This window comes from Rosa chinensis, chromosome 1 (genome assembly GCF_002994745.2).
Source record: "Rosa chinensis cultivar Old Blush chromosome 1, RchiOBHm-V2, whole genome shotgun sequence".
In the NCBI taxonomy this organism is placed as follows: Eukaryota; Viridiplantae; Streptophyta; class Magnoliopsida; order Rosales; family Rosaceae; genus Rosa; species Rosa chinensis.
The window spans coordinates 50,023,570-50,044,781 of NC_037088.1; the positions used below are offsets into that span (position 1 = coordinate 50,023,570).

At 40.0% G+C, this 21,212-nt stretch overlaps 2 protein-coding genes and 1 pseudogene across 3 annotated transcripts; 1 reads left to right on the forward strand and 2 right to left on the reverse strand.

Moving 5' to 3' along the window:
• Window positions 1-6,163: 6,163 nt before the first annotated feature.
• On the reverse strand, window positions 6,164-8,349 carry LOC112168960 (3-methyl-2-oxobutanoate hydroxymethyltransferase 2, mitochondrial). Its single transcript, XM_024305895.2, has 5 exons — window positions 7,825-8,349; window positions 7,281-7,487; window positions 7,066-7,212; window positions 6,488-6,541; window positions 6,164-6,397 (listed from the first exon to the last, which is right to left on the reverse strand). Exons 1-5 carry the CDS (start codon window positions 8,218-8,220, stop codon window positions 6,164-6,166), a joined length of 1,038 nt encoding a protein of 345 aa, XP_024161663.1. The 5' UTR covers window positions 8,221-8,349.
• Window positions 8,350-10,861: 2,512 nt separating this feature from the next.
• LOC112168980 lies at window positions 10,862-20,202 on the forward strand (annotated as a pseudogene).
• On the reverse strand, window positions 12,121-13,066 carry LOC121051020. Of its 2 annotated transcripts, none has more exons than XM_040512811.1 (5): window positions 12,946-13,066; window positions 12,706-12,813; window positions 12,522-12,591; window positions 12,337-12,426; window positions 12,121-12,238 (listed from the first exon to the last, which is right to left on the reverse strand). In XM_040512811.1, the coding sequence occupies exons 1-5, from the start codon at window positions 13,023-13,025 to the stop codon at window positions 12,143-12,145; spliced, it is 444 nt and encodes a 147-aa protein (XP_040368745.1). In that variant the 5' UTR covers window positions 13,026-13,066; the 3' UTR covers window positions 12,121-12,142. The 2 variants fall into 2 exon arrangements, with proteins under 2 accessions (XP_040368745.1, XP_040368744.1); XM_040512810.1 differs by having other exon boundaries at window positions 12,337-12,435.
• Window positions 20,203-21,212: the final 1,010 nt, after the last annotated feature.

Genomic DNA, 21,212 nt, shown 5'->3' on the forward strand with positions numbered 1-21,212 from the left:
TTGAGGGAACTTTCAACATTGCCCAAATCAAACCACATGTTAAACCAATTGCTTTAGCATTGTGATTGAACCATTATGATCTCTACTCACAAAACCTGCAAACACTTCACCAGAAGATTTCTGAGAATCGCATCAAAATTAAGTTTATGTAAGAAGGTTTCCAACCTACTAAACGTTATGTTTTAGCTATTTTCTTAGAGCCATATTATTCAAAAGTCCTGAATGAATGTATTGCTTAATATGAATCAGCACGAGAAATTGCAGGTTGCGTTACTTGGTTTCATTGCAAACATAATTTGTTCCCTTTCATCCTGTTAGCGTGAGTCACGGTTTAGTATTAGGAATGGAATATATTGTAATTATTTCATAGTATAGAATATATTGTACTTACCTATTATATTCTTGTAACCCTCTTTATATACCTCCACTGTGAGATGAATAAGATATCAAACAATTCATTCTCTAAATCTCGTATTGTTTGAGTTGGTATCAGAGCGAAGATCCGAAAAGGACTTTGTCTCGTCTTTTCCTTTGGTCTTCTCTCAGTCCAAAGAAGACAGTTGTGTTTTTGAACCCATTTATTTGGGTCGAACTGTACGACGTCGCTACCCATCTTAGCGGACGTCAATTTCTCTTCCAGGCCGGCTTCGTCTTCATCCAAGGGACCGCCGGTGCTCTTCTCCTGTCCAGGTGACCTCGTCGTTCATCCAGGGGCGACCGTCCACCCATCAATTCACACAACCGTCATCGTTCTTCCGGGTCGGCTTCGTTTTCAGTTCACCCAGGCCGGCTTCGTTTTCAGTTGCTCACCTGCCAAGACCGGCGATCTCCTCAATTCCGACCGCCTTCGTCTTCAGCCCAGACACTCCAAGCCGCTTCAACCCCAGTCGCCGTCGTCGCTTTGCCCAGACCAGACCCGGCAAATTACTTTGGGCACCCACCCAAATACCGATCCTCCATATCTGTGTTTCCAGACCGTGATCCTCTTCTCCGCCACCTTTTTGTTCGTCAGTCTTCACACAGGCCGTGCCCAGACGACCCACCTCCGGTCGTCTGCTTCAATCTCCGGCCTCGAACAGCAGTAAGCAAATCGCAACTCAACCCAGTCGACTCAACTCGGTCAACTCGACCCAGTCGACTCAACTCGACCCGGTCAACTCCAACAGGTTAAAAAAAAAAAAAAAAAAAAACTGTTATTATTTGTTGGAGTTGTTTCTGTTCTTATTTCCGCTGCATACTTTGAGATTTGTGTGTTTGTTGCTATTGTACTATTGCAATGGGTGGTGATGACAGTCAAAGTTCTAAGGCCAATGATGTGCAGAAGGTTGAGGTCTCTGTCAAGAGCTCAGAAGGTGGTTCTTTCGGGGGTACCAAACTCACTGGTACCAATTTCCGCACATGGAAGAAAATTATGTCAGTTTATCTCCGTGGAATCCACAAAATGGGGCATGTGACTGGAACAATCAAGGCTCCTAGGGAAGATGATGTGGAGGCCTATGCCAAGTGGGAAGATGATGATGGATTTGTGATGTCAATTCTATTTCGAGCCATGACTGATGATGTGCTACAGATGGTGGAAGAATGTGAAACTGCTGAGGCGATATGGAAGACATTGGGGGATTTGTATACCAACGAGTCTGATTTTATACAGGTTCATGAATTGATGTGTAAAGCTGCTAATATGCAACAGAATGGGCAACCAGTAGCTGTGTATTTCACCAAGCTGAAGAATGTATGGGCTGAAATTGATCAGAAGCGTCCTTGCAAGATCAAGAATCCGGAAGATCTTGTGTGGTACCAGAAGGAGAAAGAGCTGGAAAAGGTCCATGTATTCCTGAGAGGGCTTGATGAGAAGCATAGCAGTGCTAAGGGAGAATTGCTCAGAATGACAGACCCGCCTAGTTTGAACACTGTTTTTACATACATCCGTAAGGATGAGTCTCAGCAGGAGAGTGTCAAACATGCACAGGTTGAAGCTTCTAGCCTAGCCATTCAGTCCAAGTCACCGGCACCGTTCCTTCATCAGCAGAATTCAGCCCCACTTCTTCAGCAAGGTTTCCCACAAGGCTTCACCAACCGCACTCGTCCTCAATGTTCTTATTGCAACGACCTTGGGCATGTTCGAGAGACATGTTGGAAGCTGAACCCACACCTTAAACCTAAAAAGCAAGGCTATCGTCCTAAGGCGAAAGCAGCAGCTGTTCACTTGGTCCAAGAACCAGACTTCTATGGCGTAGTTGGCCAAGATCATCATACAGCAGGTGGAGTTACTCCTACAGCCTCTATAGCTGGTCGAGGTAAAATTGGTATGGCTTTAAAGGTTTCTCACTTTGTTGGTTCTGATACATGGATTATTGATTCTGGTGCCTCTGACCATATGACTTATGATAAATCATTTTTTACTGAGTTGTCTCCCCCACCAGTGTCCTATGTCACCAATGCCAATGGTGAGGCTTTTCCTGTGTTAGGGTCAGGGTCCGTGCGTATTACTCCCACTTTAGAACTTCATAATGTGTTATATGTGCCTGACTTGTCTCATCACTTGATATCTGTTCCACAGTTGAATACTGAGTCTAAATGCTCCGTAACCTTTTATCCTATGTACGTGATGTTTCAGGATCTTCTCACCAGGGAGTTAATCGGTCGGGGGTATCTGAGGGGCAGATTGTTCCATCTGGATCAGACATACGCAGGGGAGAAACCAGGAGCACCGTCTCGCGCCGCTTTGACTTTGAATTCTGATAAGCTAAGTGAGGTTTGGTTGTGGCATCGCCGTTTAGGGCATCCATCTTTTAGTCTTATGAGAAAAACCATGCCTACTCTGTTTATTGGTGTGGATGAGTCTGTTCTACATTGTGAAACATGTGTCTTGGCCAAAAGTCATCGTGCTACTTATTCTCCTAGTATTTCTAATAAAAGTGTTATTCCTTTTGAGTTGATTCATTCTGATGTTTGGGGACCTTCTAGAGAACCCACTGTGTCCGGTATGAGGTATTTTGTGTTGTTTATTGATGATTGTACGAGATTGACATGGGTTACTCTTCTTAAAACCAAAGATGAAGTCTTTCCAGCTTTTCAAACTTTTCGTACTCTTGTTCAAACACAATATCATAGCACCATTAAAGTCCTTCGTTCTGACAATGGGGGAGAATATGTTAATCATGTTTTCCAAGAGTTTTTCAAAGCCCATGGGATTGTTCACCAAACCACATGTCCACAAACACCAGAGCAAAATGGTGTGTCTGAAAGGAAAAACCGTCATTTACTTGATATGGCTCGTGCCCTTCTCTTTAGTGCTCATATGCCTAAGTATCTTTGGGGCGATGCTATTCTTGCTTCTTCCCATCTTATCAATCGTCTTCCATCTAGTGTCCTTCATGGAAAAATTCCATTTGCGGTTCTTGCCTCTCATGTTTCCTTATCTTCATTTCATAACCTGCCAGCTCGTGTCTTTGGTTGTGTTGTTTTTGTCCATATTCCTAAAAATCAGCGGTCTAAGTTGGATGCCCGAGCGCTTAAGTGTGTGTTTGTGGGCTACGGAGGTTATCAGAAAGGGTACAAGTGCTATCATCCACCAACTAGAAAGTACTATGTCACTATGGATGTTACTTTCTTTGAGGACATGAGTTATTTTTCCTCCTCAGATACCGCTCTTCAGGGGGAGAATTCATTTTTTGAAGAGCTATATCATGGAGAGGGGAGGAGGAATCAGAAAGCGAAGGAGAAGTCGCACAGACAGGAGATATTTTGACGGATCCAGTTGAAAGCATTGACTCATCACTTCCAGAAGTAGAAGCTCCAAACATCCAGACACCAGTTTCAATCATTGAACATGCAGTTGAAGACACAACTGCCCCTACTGTCATCACTTCTACCCCTGACCCACAACTTGCTGGTGCTGAAGATCACTCGTTTGAGGTATGTCCACCCACTAATACTAGCAATAGTGAGTCTAATGTTGAGCAATATGTGTTACCAAATAGAACTACTCGAGGTCAATCAGCCAAAATATATGAACCTACTCTTACTGCCAAGTCAAAATACCCAGTAGCCAATTATATGTCCACTAGGAGGTTGTCTAAGTCATATGAATCATTTGTGAATCAAATATCTGCTGTATCAGTACCTAACAGAGTGCAGGATGCATTGGGGGATCCAAAGTGGAGGAAGGCAATGGATGAAGAGATGGAGGCGTTGCAGAAGAACAATACTTGGCAACTTGTGCCTCCACCACAAGGCAAGAAAGCTGTAGGCTGTCATTGGGTTTTTACTGTGAAACATAATGCAGATGGATCAGTGAATCGATACAAAGCACGCCTTGTAGCAAAGGGGTTTACTCAGACGTATGGTATTGACTATGATGAAACATTTGCTCCTGTTGCCAAGATGAACACTATTCGGGTTCTGTTATCATTTGCTGCTAATTTAAATTGGCCACTCCGACAGTTTGATGTCAAGAATGCATTTCTTCATGGAGAGTTAGTCGAGGAAGTATACATGAGCCTTCCACCTGGGTATATAGTTGCTTCTCCTGGTGATTTTGTATGCAAATTGAGAAAGTCTCTGTATGGTCTTAAACAGTCGCCTCGTGCTTGGTTTGGGAGATTTTCACAGTTCATGCGGAAGGTTGGTTACAAACAAAGCAACTCAGATCATACATTGTTTCTCAAGCATCAACAAGGAAAGGTAACAGCTCTAATTATTTATGTGGATGATATGGTAATTACTGGCAATGATACTATTGAGAAGGATAGACTGCAGAGACAGCTAGCCTCTGAGTTCGAGATGAAGGACTTGGGTGAACTTAAGTACTTCTTAGGAATTGAGGTAGCCAGGGGGAGAGAAGGAATCTACTTGTGCCAGAGGAAGTATGTTCTTGACTTGCTAACAGAGACAGGTTTGTTGGATTGCAGACCCATTGATACTCCTATTGAGCAGAATCATTGTTTAGCTGAGTATCCAGATCAGGTACCTACTGATCGAGCTCGCTATCAGAGGTTAGTTGGGCGCTTGATTTATTTGGCTCATACTAGACCAGATGTTGCATATGCAGTGAGTGTGGTGAGTCAGTTCATGCATAACCCAAGTGAAAGTCACATGGATGCTGTTATGAGAATTTTAAAGTACCTGAAGTCAGCTCCAGGAAGGGGAGTGTTGTTTTCTAGACATAACAACATCCTTGAGGTCTGTGGTTTTACAGATGCAGATTGGGCTGGAAATATTACAGACAGGAGGTCAACATCAGGTTACTTTACCTTTGTGGGAGGTAATTTGGTTACATGGAAGAGTAAGAAACAAAAAGTTGTGGCACGATCTAGTGCTGAGGCCGAGTATAGAGGTATGGCTCACTGAGTGTGTGAATTGCTGTGGCTAAGAAATCTGGTACGTGATCTGGGTTTCAAACTCAAAAGTACTATGCAGTTGTATTGTGACAACAAGGCAGCCATTGACATATCACAGAATCCAGTACAACATGATCGTACTAAGCATGTGGAAGTTGATCGTCACTTTATAAAGGAGAAGCTAGATGCCAAAATTATTAGTTTTCCTTTTGTTCCGACGGAAGAGCAACTTGCAGATATACTTACCAAAGGAGTTTCTAGGAAGGCGTTTTATGATTCACTAAGCAAGTTGGGCATGATCGATGTGTATGCGCCAACTTGAGGGGGAGTGTTAGCGTGAGTCACGGTTTAGTATTAGGAATGGAATATATTGTAATTATTTCATAGTATAGAATATATTGTACTTACCTATTATATTCTTGTAACCCTCTTTATATACCTCCACTGTGAGATGAATAAGATATCAAACAATTCATTCTCTAAATCTCGTATTGTTTGAGTATCCCACAATTTCCAACAAAGAATAAGAATCCCCCTTTCTTGAAATTAATGGCTTCAACATTCAAATACTAATTACCACTTCAAGTTTTTTCCAAAAAATTACCATTTCAAATAAGATGAACTTTTCTTCTGCTACTCAAAAGGATACCTCATACCTCATTGCCACAAAGAAATCTCAATGGGATAGGAAGGTGAGATTCTGCTCCTTGAAACTCTTTTGAGATATTATTATGAAAAAATTGCTAAACACTTGTTTCAAAATGCAACTTTCAATCGTAATGGCTTACTGTAAAGTGTAGAGTATGTTAAACTATTTAATTTCATTTGCTTGTATTATTCTTGTCAGCTACTTCAGCCGCCGCAGATGCTGCCTTGTCCAAACCCATCCTTCGTAACTCACTAACAAAGCCATCAACATCAGCAGCATTGATTTTATATGGGCTATGGAAAGCGCCTGGAAACGCACCATTGGTGACTTCTTCCTTGTAGTCTACTAGAGCTTTGTTGATGACGTTTCCAACATGTGCATATTGCTTACAGAATTTTGGGGTAACCTACAAGAGCAGCCGTGATAGTTTGTTTAAACAAAATTCACGAAAGTGGGCAGATATAGATTACTAAGGTAATGCAACTGTGAAACTGACCTTTGCATGATGTGGGTGCTGCATCATTCCAAGAAGATCATGGTAAACTAGCACCTGCATGACGTAGGAAAAGGAGGTTATGTATTGCCAGGAAAAAAAGAAGATAAAGAGAACTATGTCAACAAGGAAATGGCATGCCAAAACCTAATGAAGAACAGTAAAGAAGCAACAATTCTAGGTGAAACAATCTCATCAGTAAAATTTCAGCGAAGTTGCTAAAAATTTCGAATCAATTATCGGAGCTTAAAGCCTGCTATATATATCCTAATCACCATTATACTGTTACATATATGCTTTGGTTCTAGGCTGGTCCAAGCTGAGACTGAGCTCATAGTAGTTTTCAGCCAACCTACCTGGCTACCCGAATTCCTACTATCTGCAACCTGTTGCATATGTATGCATGCAATGCAGTAATCTGGAACAATGCAAAGTTGTTGTTGAACTCCCCACCTACAAATGCCTGACATATCTATACCAAAGATGCTAATATTTGTTTAAGACCAAAAGAAATTACACACGCGAACATCTAAGACATCTGCATTAAACAAGATGAACATTATGCTTCATCATCAACTAACCTGCCCACTGCAAAAAGACCCTGCTCCAATGCCAATTGTAGGAATCTGAAGAGCAGATGTTGCAGCAGCTGCCACTAATGGTGGCACGCATTCCAATACAATTGCAAAGCACCCGGCTTCTTGCAAAGCCAGCGCTGTCTCCACAATCTGCAACGAAATCATTGTTACAATAATCAAACACGAATAGAGAAACTGACCAACACTCAAACACTGACCTTTACAGCACTAGCCACATTCCTTCCTTGTGGCCTAAAACCCCCGAGAACGCTAATAGCCTGAGGAGTAAGTCCTACATGCCCCATCACAGCAATTCCTGCTTCAACAATAGCTTTTGCCGCAGTAATTCTTGAAGGTGCCCCTGCTTCCAACTTTACTGCATCCATTGCGCCTTCCTTTAAAATTCTCATCGCTGAATCGATAGCCTGCTCATATTCGAAACTGCAGCATCACCAACCCATTGCTCACTTATACAAACCCAAACCCAATCAACATACACATTCTCAATACAACAATTAATTCTAAACCTGTTGGTTTCAATGAAATTTTGCGTCTCTAACGTAAGAAAGTTCATAGCTTTAATTGCAAATAATAAAAAGCAACATTTCAAATACAACATAAATTGGAAAAATGAATAAAAAGCTCTTTCAATATGGATCATTATCACTCCAACTCAATATTCAAACAGATTTTTCTCGAAATAAAAGAAGAAGAAAAAAATACAAAATAACATCCAAATCAAATTTACCAATGCTGGTGTACCTGAATGGAGCTAGACTCGTAGAATCCGAACGGCAAGTCGGCAACCAAAAGCGGGTGCTTGGCCCCACGCGCCACCGCTCGGCAGTGGACGAGCATTTCCTCCAGCGTTATGGGGAGAGTGGTATCATATCCGTGAACAACCATCGCGGCCGAGTCGCCGACCACGGCAATGTCTATCCCGGCCGAGTCCAAGTGCACCGCCGAGGGGTAGTCGTAGGCGGTGACGGCGGTGATGGGCTCGCCCTTGCTGTGCTTCTGCTTTATTTGAGTGACGGTGACTCTCCGGTCTGGGCTTTGCGACTTTGGGCCGCCGTAGACTGTGCTGTCAGGCACGTTGTTCATGCAGCGGACGACGAGTCCCGGCGGGGAGACGAAAGCGGCGGCCGTGAATGCCATTAGAGGTTTGAGGGTTTAGAACTTTAGATGGAAACTGGCGGAAGGCGTTTAGGCTGTTCTACCTAAAACTAGGAAAACTCAAAGTGAGTGAGAGTGTATCATTCATAGTTTTGATTGACTGGTTCTCACAAAGTTCGTTTCTACAGGTGACAGATGTTAGTTATCTGCGCGCCACATCATGCCCAGATTTTCAAATGTATGTAAATTTTACTTCTCACATTAGGTGCTTTACCCATGTCCTTCCAAAGTCAATCACTAAGGCCTTAGACAGAGAAGCTAGGGACTTCTTTTGGGGAAAAGATAATAAATCCCCTCCTGTGTCGTGGCAACATGTGTGTTCGCCTAACGCTGCTGGAGGGATGGGAATTAGTCCTGCGGCTTTCTTTAACAAGGCTGCTTTAGCCAAATTAGGATGGAAGGTCTTGACTAAACCCGACAATTGGTGGGTTGATATTGTTAGAAAGAAGTACTTAAAGAGACACTCTTCTCTCAGAAAACTCAAGCTAATCATTCGATGGCTTGGAAAAGTATCCTTGAGTCTAGAGATCTTATCTTAAATGGCATGAGATGGATAGTGGGGGATGGTCGAGATATAATGTTTTGGACCTTTAATTGGGTCTTTGCCTTCCCTCTGATTGATCTTATTGATCCTAATTCTATTCAGGATATTAACTTAGATGAAAAGGTTTCAGATTACATTTTAAATGGTCAGTGGGATTTATCCAAGCTTGCTTCTGTCTTAGATCATCACACGGTTCTTTCCATCAGAAGTATTCCTCTTCCTTTTACTGATATGAGGGATGAGTTTGTTTGGGGTCCGGCTTCTAATGGCCAGTTCTCTATTAAATCAGCCACTTGGCTGCAATGTCAAGTAAATCCTCATCGGAATGTTAAATTCATGAACGTTATTTGGAAACTTAACATCCCTCCCAAAGCTAAAATTTTTTCTTGGCTTTTGGTTCAGGGTAAATTGAATACTAAAGCTAGAATTTCTAGATATAATATTAGTCTTGATCCCCGTTGTAAATTATGTGATGCTGGTATTGAAGATTTGGACCATTTGTTTTGCTCTTGTCCTTTCACTTCAAGAGTCTGGAATTTAATTGGCAATCCCTATGATTTATCTGCTCCTTGTGTTTTTAATAGTTTCACGGAGTGGCTGCATCACTCCTTTGTGATCTCTAAAAATCTTGCTTTTATTGAGAATGCTTTGATTACTTGTTGGAAAATTTGGGAAGCAAGAAACCATTTAATTTTCAGGAATAAAGAGACTTCTGCTATTATGATTGTCCATGCGGCAGCTGCTGCCGCATATAATTATCGGGCTCACAACTCCATTCCATCTATGTCTTGTGCAAGAGATTATGGCCTAATCAGATGGGCCCCTCCTCGGGAAGGTTCAGTCAAGCTAAATTTTGATGGTTCAGTTGATGGCTCAAATATGGCAGCTGCCGGGTTTGTGATCATAGATCACTTAGGCTTTCCGATTGTGGCAGGAAGTAGAAAGATTGGTTTCTCTTCTGTGCCGGTTGTAGAGTGTAGCGCCCTCAAAGACGGTCTCCTCCAGGCGCTGCATAGCAACTTATCCAAAATTTCTGTTGAAGGTGATTCAAAGCTGGTCATTGACTGCATCAAGAAGATTCATGCTCCCCCTTGGCGTTTGAGACCTTTGATTAGAGACATTCAGATTATCTCTTCCTTCTTTGAGGACATCAGTTTCTCTCATGTTCCTCGTGAGGCGAACTTTGAGGCAGATGCGGTTACTTCCTTGGGTCACCAAGCGTTTGAACCAACTATCTGGAGAAACAAATTTCCTCTCTCGACCAGTTCTACTTTCAGTTTAGATCAATTAGGGTGTGGTGTTTCTAGAGGTTTTCAGTTGTAGTGTTTGTTTTCCTTCTCAAAAAAAAAAAAAAAAAAAATTAGGTGCTTTACCCATTATAGCTAAATTATTATTATTAGAACACATTATAACTAGTTTTTTTTTTGTTTTTTATTTTATTTTTATACATTATAACTAGTTAAACTTTGCAGGTTACAAGAATCATAACTAACTAAGTTTCTGATGTTTTGTTACTTATGGCCTGTATTTAGACCCCCTGCAACTGTCTAATAGTCATAATCAGTGATCATCAGTTCATCACTATAAGATCAGACATTCACCAAATTGTATAGATTGAATTGTATTTTTTCATTTAAATCTCCAACGTACGGTTATATATGAAATCTGATATCTAAGATTTAGGACAAAAATCAACGACTTATATTAAATAAAAAATTATTAATTTTATAACAAATTACCTCAAAATTCAAATTATATATATATATATATATATAAAAATGGAAACAAAAACTCACAAAATTAAAAGAAAAATAAATTAAAGCCAGAGGTACATTTTAATACCTTATTCAATTCCCCTCAAATATTCCCTTATTCCCGCTGTTAATATTGTTCATAAACGAGTCCTCATTTATTCACGCAATATTCCATTGGACTCCTAATCCCGATAGACCTGGACTTGCTTTCTCCCCCTATAAATACCGCCCTCTCTTCTTCCTCCATTTGCATTAACGACATTGCTAGAGACTCTCTAGCAGTTCATAAAACCAAGGGTGTGTTTGTGCTTCTTGTTCTTGATAAATGGCCGGATTTGTGGTGGTTTTTGACTTCGACACTACCATCATCGACTGCGACAGCGACAATTTGGTGGTCGATGGGTTGGGTGCCACCGACTTGTTCAATGAGCTCCTCCCCACCATGCTATGGAACTCTCTCATGGATAGGATGATGAAGGAGCTTCACTCACAAGGAAAAACATGAGGACATTGTGGAGGTACACTACACCAATTTTTCAATCAGACGACAGTTTTTCACTGTCGTCTGAGTATAGGGTTTGATGTTGTCTATCTCAATGCGGTCTGATACATGAATCAGACAATACCAAAAAACTGTCGTCTGATAAAGTTTACTACAACAGCGACTACTATACTGTTTGTTGTCTGAATACCATGAAGAACAACAGCAATTGGCACCTTAACTCTTGTGCAAAGTAATTTCAGTTGACAGACCCTAGAAGAATGTAGACGTGTAATGAAAATTTAGAGAACATTGATTTGTAAAAAAACTGTTGTCTGAAGGAAGCTTGTACATCTGTAAAGTAATTGAATACTATTGACTGACTTTGAACAAGACAAGAGCAAAACTATTAAAGCCATTGTGTATCATTGCTTCATACTATTGCATCCTAAAATAAACTGTTGTCTGAGATTTTCTTGAACTACAACTTTCTTGCTTTATGGATTCTTAAAGTCTCTTTTCAACCATATGGCCTCCCAAGATGCTGTACTAGTTGATCAATTCATACAATTGTAGCTTTTCAATTCTTTGTGGTTTTCCTTTTCATCAGACAACAGAACATATTATTATTTTTGTGTGTTATATCTTGTTAGACAATTGAATATGTTTAATAACTATTGTAGATAGATGATTCAAACAACAGATTTTTCTTTCTTTTTTCTTCATGTTCATTTGTTACACAATGGTTTGCTATTGGTTTTGAATTGTCTGAGATATAAGAGAAGACATACATTCTGTACAATTGAACACATCCTTGATTCCAAAAGCCATTATTTCATTCCATCAGCAATATTCATCCCAACATTTACATAAGAATTAACATTGCCTAAGTGCCTATAACTGCATAAAGCCGGAAAACATAAACGCGTCCAATGCGCATTAACTATGCCTATAACTAAAGCAAAAACTAAAACCAGCTAGCAGGAGGCTCATCAAAATACCAAAATAAAAATGCCTTCAACTGCGCATTAACCATGCCTATAACTAAAGCAAAAACTAAAACCAGCTAGCAGGAGGGTGATCAAAATACCAAAATAAGAGTCCTGCCTTGAACAACTATCACAGCTATGAAATATGATACTTCATCACAAACTTAGCCCACTCTGACCTCACAACATCAATATCCTTTTGGGTGTAGATCAATTCGGATCGTCGCTGCCACTGAAACAAAAGGCATAGTACAATCTCAACATCACAAAATCATGCAGCAACAAGAACATTAAGTTATAAAGCTGTTGAACTAAAATTTATGGCTTTACCTTTGAAGCAAAACCCAGGTTCTTATCCTTAATTATTTCCTTCATGTACCGCATGATGAATATGCCACAGTCCTTCACATTTTGTTGTGCCTGAATACCCTAAAAACAATCATTACAAAATCTCAGCAGTGCACTAACCATAGCATGTACAAAATCTGAACCTACAATTATGAATACTAGCATACCCCCATGTTTTGCCACATTATTGATTTCCGGCCAGACCTATTTCTTTGAGCATTGTAAATTTTGATCCCACTTCAACAATAAAATAGAAGATAGCAATAAGTTTAATCAATCAGCGACAAACAAACCAACATAAAAATCATCATTCCAGTATTTTATCAAAATCAGATACTTAGGCAGACTTACTTTTCTACAACAGTTTGCCATTCTCCACCAACTAGTCGACGCCGCAATGGATCCATGAAATAGATAGTTTCTTCCTCCGGATTGACAACAGTCAACATCCAATGGTTACTTATAATTTTATACCAAGAAATTAAGTCAGCTCCAAATTTTTTTATTATATATATATATATATATATATATAACTTACTAAACGACATGTTTGAAGTAATTAATTAAACAAGTTAAAGATAAGTCATTCACCCTGCATTATACGGTAACAAAAAAATCTGGCCCTTCTCTACAGTTGTGAACCTATTTGATAGAAAACGCGATCTTTCCATTGTATTTCCACTTCCAGCTGCTCCAATCTGTGAAGGGTCCACAAGGCTAACCATGTGTGACATCTTTGCTCTCTTCAAGACTTCATGCAAGTAGCTGTAAAAGCACATAACCTTAATACATTTGAAAACAAATAAGAGTATACATATTGAATACATTTATGAGATAATAATTCATCGGAGCCTACTGATTTTTCCAACTTACCATATATACATTGAGATTACTCCACCTGATAGTTCAGTCATTGTACACAATGCATGAATGTCTGACTTAAATAGAAAATGCTTCCTGTCGATGCTAAACACTTTCTGTTCCAAATTGAAGGAGATTGTCCTCCCATTTGCCAAATTGTCCCTTGCCCAAATCCACAAGCACTTCAAAGGTGCAGGGTAATCTTTTGGTAGCTTCTTCATGTCAATATTCTCCTCTTCAGAAATGCCTACTTGCCTTTTCCTCTTCTTCAAACCCTTACTGGACTTATTTGGTTTTAGTTATTTCTACATGATAACATATCGAGTTATTACTAAATACACAATGGAAGAACATGCATGCTTCAGTTGCAGTTTCAGTTAGTTTACCTTCATAGTGTCGGGAGAGGATTGAAGTATGAGGTCCCTCGGCCAAGCAATGTAAGTCCCAACAGCATCTTTGACAGTAACTATCTCATGGTTGACTGGGAATGGAACCTTAGCTTGAGGATTAATTGGACGCAGAATCGACACTCGTACATTCCCTTCTTCCAAAGCAAGACCATGAAGTGTCTGGTTTTCGCAATTAGTGTCTACTTCAACAATGGTAGAAATAGCAACAATATTGTAGATCGACCCTAAAGCCAATCTGCACTCGAACTCTTTAAGTTCCTGTTTTATGCAATAACACATATTTCAAGAGAAACCAATTCAGCCATCTAGGACAACTCGACATATCAACACTGATTATTAATATACAAATCAAACACATGCATCAAAACAGTTTAATTAATTTATCTACGTCGTAGATTAGAGCATATATACCTGTTGTGTAACTTCAACCAACTCAACAGCCTTCTCATGAACTACTGCAGCAGCTGGTTCTTCCACCGGAACCTGTACAACCTTATCTTCTTCCACTTGCTTCGCAATGTCATCCACTAAGTCTAACCGCTTCTTTGCAGAGATACCAGCAGCGTCCTCAATCTTTTGTAATGCACACTTATCCCGCAAAGTGGAGCAACTACCTTGTCCAGAACCAAGGTCCTTCTGGCCTGCCGTAGGGGACTCAATGGCAAGGGTTTTCCTTTCAAGTTTTGCTTCCAACCTCATTATTGTTTCAGCCCAATGTGCTCTCTCTTGTGCCACAATTTTCTTTGCCTCCTCCTCTATTAATTTCTTGCAGCCTTCCTTAATTATCTCTTCAACAGTTTTCCTTTTTTGCCTCGGTAGGTTAAAATATACTCTGGGCTTGACATGACCCCCCACACCATGCACTCTTCCATGGTGTTCAGGGTTACCTAGAGCCTTTGTCAATACATCATCAGTGCCACAAGATGTCATCTCACAGTCACTCACTTGCCTCTTCAGCTTTTCCTAAAAGAAGAATTTTTTTTTTTAATTTAAATCAGTTTTTGATTTAAAGTTGTATATCTTGTAATATAGTTGTAGTAAATGGCTTAGATAAACTAAAACAAGTATAACACTTTACTTACTATGTCTGCGGCACACTTCTCTACCTCAACATCTTTGAAGTTGCCATGTTTATCTTGCCGTGCCTTGATCCACATTGTTGCACGGTCGATTTCCGAATCAAGATTGATTTCAGACTACAAAATAACATAACTATAAGTAACCGGCCATTTAACCTTAACAGCATGCAAGATATAAAAGTAAATAACTCTACATATGCTCACCAATTCAGCCTCCAGATTTGCGTATCCCTTAAGCGACATGCGATGAAGGTACTTGTTCTTAGACCTTTTTCCCTTTTGCACCTTGTGCATTTCCTATAAACCATCAAAGTAATAACCATCATAACTCAATTCACTATAGTTATAACATGAGTAGTTATAATTTATCCAAATTCTGAAAACATGAAAATACAAATAAACTGTACCTGAAATTCCTTAGACAATCGATCAGCTACAAAGATGTCCCAATGAGACTTCTCGATGAAGTTGTAATCAGCTGGGGGATACTCTAACAATTCAAGTTCATCCTTATGTGGGATGATGTACTGTGTAGTAAGCTTGCTCTTAAATTCTCTCCACTTCTGTGAAGCTAAAGATAGGACCATTCTCCTTGCCTCCAGAGGTACCTCAAATGCCATCTAAACAAATGATAAAGCAAAAATTAAAACCAGTCTATGAACATGGAGTCTTTATATTAATCAAGAAAAGAAGGATCAGTATTTTTATACCTCGACACACCGCCAAATCTTATTTTTACGATCCTTTGGGACCTGCTTCCAAGAAGGTCTCCATATTGGTGCCTTAGTACGTGCTAGTTGTTGAGACAAAAAAGTTCAAAAGTCCAATTCGATTAACTCCTACAAATATGTGGTCGTGGTCTTTAGTAGAGGTTGGAAGCCAAAGCAATCCACCAGATCAATAAGGCAATTTAATTTGAATTGTTTGATCAAAGGAGTTCAAAGCAAAAAAGACGGGAGATTACAGAGGATGTATGAGTCGGTCAAAGAAAGAAAGAAAGAAAGCAATCAACCTAACGTGAAGGCATCAAATCCGCCTCTTACAAACTCGAGACCGAGTCAAGATGAAAGAGATTTGTACCTATCCAAAGTTTGAATAAACAAAGCTACCAGTTCAAGCTTCCAACGTGAAAATTGGAGTTTTGTTGCTGTGATCATCTTCAAAGTGACAGATTATAGCTTCAAATTTGAATTTAAATTGCATGTTATCCTCATCTCCAACCAACCGTTTGGGTTCTCAGCTGCCTATAAAAGGGCTCAACCTCACGAGCAAAGGGGGGCAGCAGAGAAAAAGCAGAGAGGCGGGGCAGAAGCAACAAACGAGGAACACCAAAAGAGAGAAAAAAAAAGACTGGAGAGCAAAGGAAAAATAGGTGAAAGCTCTGCAACATTGAGGCACTCAAGAGAGAGGAGAGCAGAAAGGAGAGAGTTCACTCAACACCGGAGTCCTACAGCATTCCATTCTTAAAGCTATCCAAAAGAAGCCACATACAGAGAACCACGTTTCAGTAGAAGAAGCTCCATAAGTCACAGGTATATAATTATGATTATCACCTGAAGTACTGAACTTTTCCTTTCATGGTGCAGACATTGTCAAGTGATAAGATCCATGAAGCATGGCCAAAAATCTCCCTGGAGTGTCTGTGTTGCTCTCATCCTCATAATCTCCTGCTGGTGACCAAGGTGATTACCACATCAGCAATCACGGAGAAGTCGAGCTGCTGCCCACAATAGTCTCTCTGGCACAAATCAAAACCACAGTGCCATTCTTGCCTCACTTTGCTTCCCGATGCCTATACTGCGGTGCGTCCTGCGTATAGGTGGCGAAAGCAAAGTGACCATGATGGTGCTCTCCTGGTGAAAGACTGCTGCGTCAACAAATGATGGTGCTCTCTAGGAGAATAATAGATGCGTCAAAACACATGAATCCCACAAGCAACTTGATCACCGATGAAAGCCAAGCATAGGCAGTGATCGACGAAGCCACGGAAAGCTGAAGGAACACAGTAATTAATTAAAGCCACAGCTTGGTCGTCACCAAAGAAGTATTTGACTCGGCTCACCTTCGATCATTACGCGACAACAACAAAATGGAGCAAGGATGTGAGTTCCTTGGCACCTGCACAAAATAAAGCACCCATGGTCATCATCAAACCCAAATGGCCGCAGAAGTGCTTGAGCGGTGGAGGCAATTAATATCAATGCTCACAACCTTTTGCGAATGAAGTAGACCAATTGGCACGAAGGATGGAAAAAGCTCGATCGATCCCAAAAGATATGTCAAAGCTTCAGTAGTTGTGGAGCAACGGTTTGGATGGTGTATGCAAGGCAACATTATAATCAAGGCAAAGAAAGAAAAAAAAATAAAGCATTTGCTTTGGTTTCATGTCGTTGTTCAAGACATGCACACAAGAACAGAAGCTGCAAAACATAATTGAAAGTGTAATTGTCAAAGTATGCCTAGCTACGTGGCTCCTTCTCAATCAAAAGGAAATCATGCAAAATCAATATTCAAGGCATGGTACAACACTACCAGACTACCTTAATGCTTAATATATATATATATGGTTTGAATTGATGTCTACACACCTGAAATAAGTAATCATGGTTAATAAAATCTTTGGCAGCAAAGAGACAAATATCAATGGAAAGAAAGGAGACCAACAGTGAAATTCCTTGACTTTTCTACTCTTGTTAAAATGGTGGTGACGCAGACAAGTATGACCAAGCCCAATCAATTGCTCTTGAAAAAATAATCTCAAGACATACATGACAGCAAGAACTCAACCTGATGATCATCACGTACAAGGCTATTCTCTAAAAGAAGCTTACCAATTCTTTCAAAATATTTAGAGGATGTTATCAGATGACATCGGGGACTGAGTTTGTAAGGGAGAGATATAAGCCAAAAAGAATCGATGATGCTACACATTCCTTTTTAGAGTTCCGGGCTTCATCAAATTACCTGCAGCCAACTTCAGAGCATCAAAAATAAAGCAGTGCAAGGCCCATTCTTAAGTCTCAAGGCCCAATTGCAGAGCTCGACAAGGCAGCTACCTGAATCAAAATTATGGAAGACTTCACCAAAATTGAGGTGTCCACCCAAAATGTTCGACAGACAAAAAAGATCTGTTGTTTACTCGGTACAAAACCAGAAATACAAATTTTGATGAACTACAGTGGTTTGATCCCTTCACAGGGTATGTAGGCAGTCTAGCGACCCACTAGATGCAACCACAACTCCAAACAGAATCCCTGACTCCACCAGTCAAATTCGGCCAGTCCCAAATGAATCACTGATTCCAGTCAAATTCTCCCAATAGCATAAAAAATCAAATCCATTCCAAATCACACAAATAAAGTCCGAACCAAATTCAAGGGCTTTAAATCCTCTCCCAAACACAAATTCAAAATAAATGGGTCATCTACCCATTTAAATCTCAAATGCCGGAACTACATGTGGTTTGATCCCGCAAAGGGTATGTAGGCAATCTAGAACCAAATTTATCTAGATGCAACCACGTCCTAAACACAAAATCGAATCTCTGGTCCATTTAAACCAAATTCGTCCCAAACACTACTCTCATTCCAAAATCAAAGCCCTCCAATGAGTCATTCACTCATTGGAACTCTTGAACTACGAGTGGCTTGATCCCTCTCCAAGGGTACGTAGGCAACCCATTCAAATGTCCGGGTGCAGCCGCAAAAACAAACAAACACACATCTCATCAATTGGTTTCTTCATAAATGGAATCAAAGGGTGTTTCCCTGTAACAAGGGATTGTAATTAAGAGACACATTCTGTCTTGAATGGGTCGAACCCGAAATAATAAAAACTCTATTCACTAAATGAATACGAGTGAAATTATGTTGGGTGACATTTACGCTTACTGTGTGCAATTTTCTCTCAACACTAGTACCCCAATATATGACTACATTTCCTTGGCTACAGCACCATAAGGCGTCCCCTTCTGATTAAACAAGACTTTCAACTATACACCTAACTCCGGATTATATTTTAGCAAATAATAAACCAGATTGCAAAGATAGGCTTAATCATTGACAAAATCAATCACCAAATGGAAAGGCATAAACCTTGAACAGCTAAGAGAGAGAGAGAGAGAGAGAGAGAGAATGGAAACACATACATAAGTGTTCAACTGCCTCATGAAACTAGAGAAGTTATTGTGCTTGAAGTACTTGGGCAAAAGGTCCCTGACGAACTTCGGCGGGTTCCAGACCATGAAGCTGTTGTTGATGGAGGTTAAGTTTGAGAGGATCTGCCTTCAAACTGCTTAGTAGAGACAGGTTCGTGGTCTGAGAGAGGGATGAGGGCGAGGCTAAGGGAGGGCTGAGGGCGGGACTGAGGGATGAGAGAGAGAGAGAGAGAGAATGATTCTCAGCTGGAGGCGGGAGTGGGTGTTTTGCTCGATGGAATGGAGAGGGAAAGAGTTGAAAGTGTTAAAGTATAAGTCAAACCTAACTAAAGTCAGTTATTGATTGTATAGAAAAAAAAAATCTAAAACTCAGACGACATCAAATAAGGTGCATTGTCTGATACTCATGTGACAACAGACAAATTAAAAACCATTGTCTGAACCACTTAAATCAGACAACATCTTTCAGTAGCCATTGACTTACAAGGTATCAGACAACAGACACCTAATAACAGTTGTGTGACTGAAAATAATCAGACAACAACAAAAATCAACCATTGTAGAAATGAACCTTGGACAACATCACATAATAATTGTTGTCTAAATTAATTAATTTAGACAACATAAAAAAAAAGCAACCATTGTCTGAAATGCTATTGCACAAGAGCCAAGAAAAAACTGTTGTCTAATTCGAAAACTTAGACAACATAATATTTCTTGCTGTTGTCTGATTTAATCAGACGACAGTTAAAATGTTTGCTGTTGTCTGATATGTGTTGTCTGATTCTGAAATTGGTGTAGTGGTGCTCAAAACGACTTCAATTTATCACAGAACTGTGGCAGCCATTAAAGCAGCTCATGCTTTAGGATGTGATTTGAGGATTGTGAGTGATGCGAATGTGTTTTTCATTGAGACGATTTTGAAGCATCTTGGCTTGGAGGAATATTTCTCAGAAATCAACACTAACCCAGGTTATGTTGATGAAGAAGGAAGGGTTAGGATTTCCCCTTTCTGTGATTTCACCAGTTCCCCTCATGGGTGTAGCATCTGCCCTCCTAACATGTGCAATAGTGTGATAATTGAGAGAATCCAAGCTTAACTGAAGGAAGGAAAAGGATGATCAACTTGGGTGATGGAGTTGGTGATTATTGCCCTAGCTTGAAGCTGAGGGAAGGAGATTTTGTGATGCCAAGGAAGAATTTCCCGCTTTTCGATAAGATTTGCCAGAACCCTCTGGCTCTTAAGGCTAAGATTCATGAGTGGACTGATGGGTAAGAGTTTGAGCACATTTTGCTGAACTTGATCAACACAATCGCCATTGAAGAGAATGATGCTGCTTAGTTCATTACAACGACTAACTGCAAGTTACAGACCATCTCTGTTTCTGGCATGAGGCCTTCCCTAAAGCTCTCCCAGTTTAGAAGTAGTGGATTTGAATGGTCATTTTGTATTGTGTAATTTTGCTGGAAAAATGTTGTAGTAAGCTAAATGTTGCAAATTCAGAGAATCCCTTGTTTTCTTGGTCAAGAAATTTTTGTGATTTCTAATTGATTAAGAAAATGTTGCAAAACCTAAGTCTTGATAAAAAAAAATAAAAAAACAAAACAAAAAAAACCTACGACCATCTCCAACGGAGTGGTCATTTGCCACCTGGAATACCCATCGATAATAAAAGATCTTTGATATCACCCCAACCATATGTCTAATCTGACGTGGAAATAACATCTTCACTTCATCTGTCAAATTTGACAAAGGCAAACTCACCAATCTTTTATTTTATTGTTTTTATTGTTTCTCTCTCCTTTCTTTTTCCTTCTCCCTCTTTTCTTCTCCTCTATCATTCTTCCTACCCAGACCAAAACCTTCAGATTCCTACCCAGATCTCTTCTCACCACGAATAGCTCATTCTCACCATGAATAGACCAAAACCTCTATGTCCTCAACCTCACCACGAGTAGCTCATTCTCACCGTGGATGAGTTTGATTTCGACTAGAAAATCAGAAGAGAATAACAAACAGACCAAAACTCTCTCTCTTGCATCTTACCCAGACTAAAGCAGCTCATTCATGAATCCTTCTTGTCTCTCTATTTACCCAATTATGTAGAAAATCATATATCATATCTTATTTCCTTTCTAGATCTGATCTTATTTTCTTTCTATATTTCTGGGTTTCTAAGCCTTTGCCCTCTTTCTAATGAAAGAAGATGGAAACAAAACGGCGAGAGGATAAATTTTTGTCTCAGTGATTTGAAGATGGTGGGTGGTATGTTACAGGTAGTAAATCTCAACATTTGATTATAGAAAGAAAGATTGATTAATGGGTAGTTGGGTGCCACTTGATTACAGAGA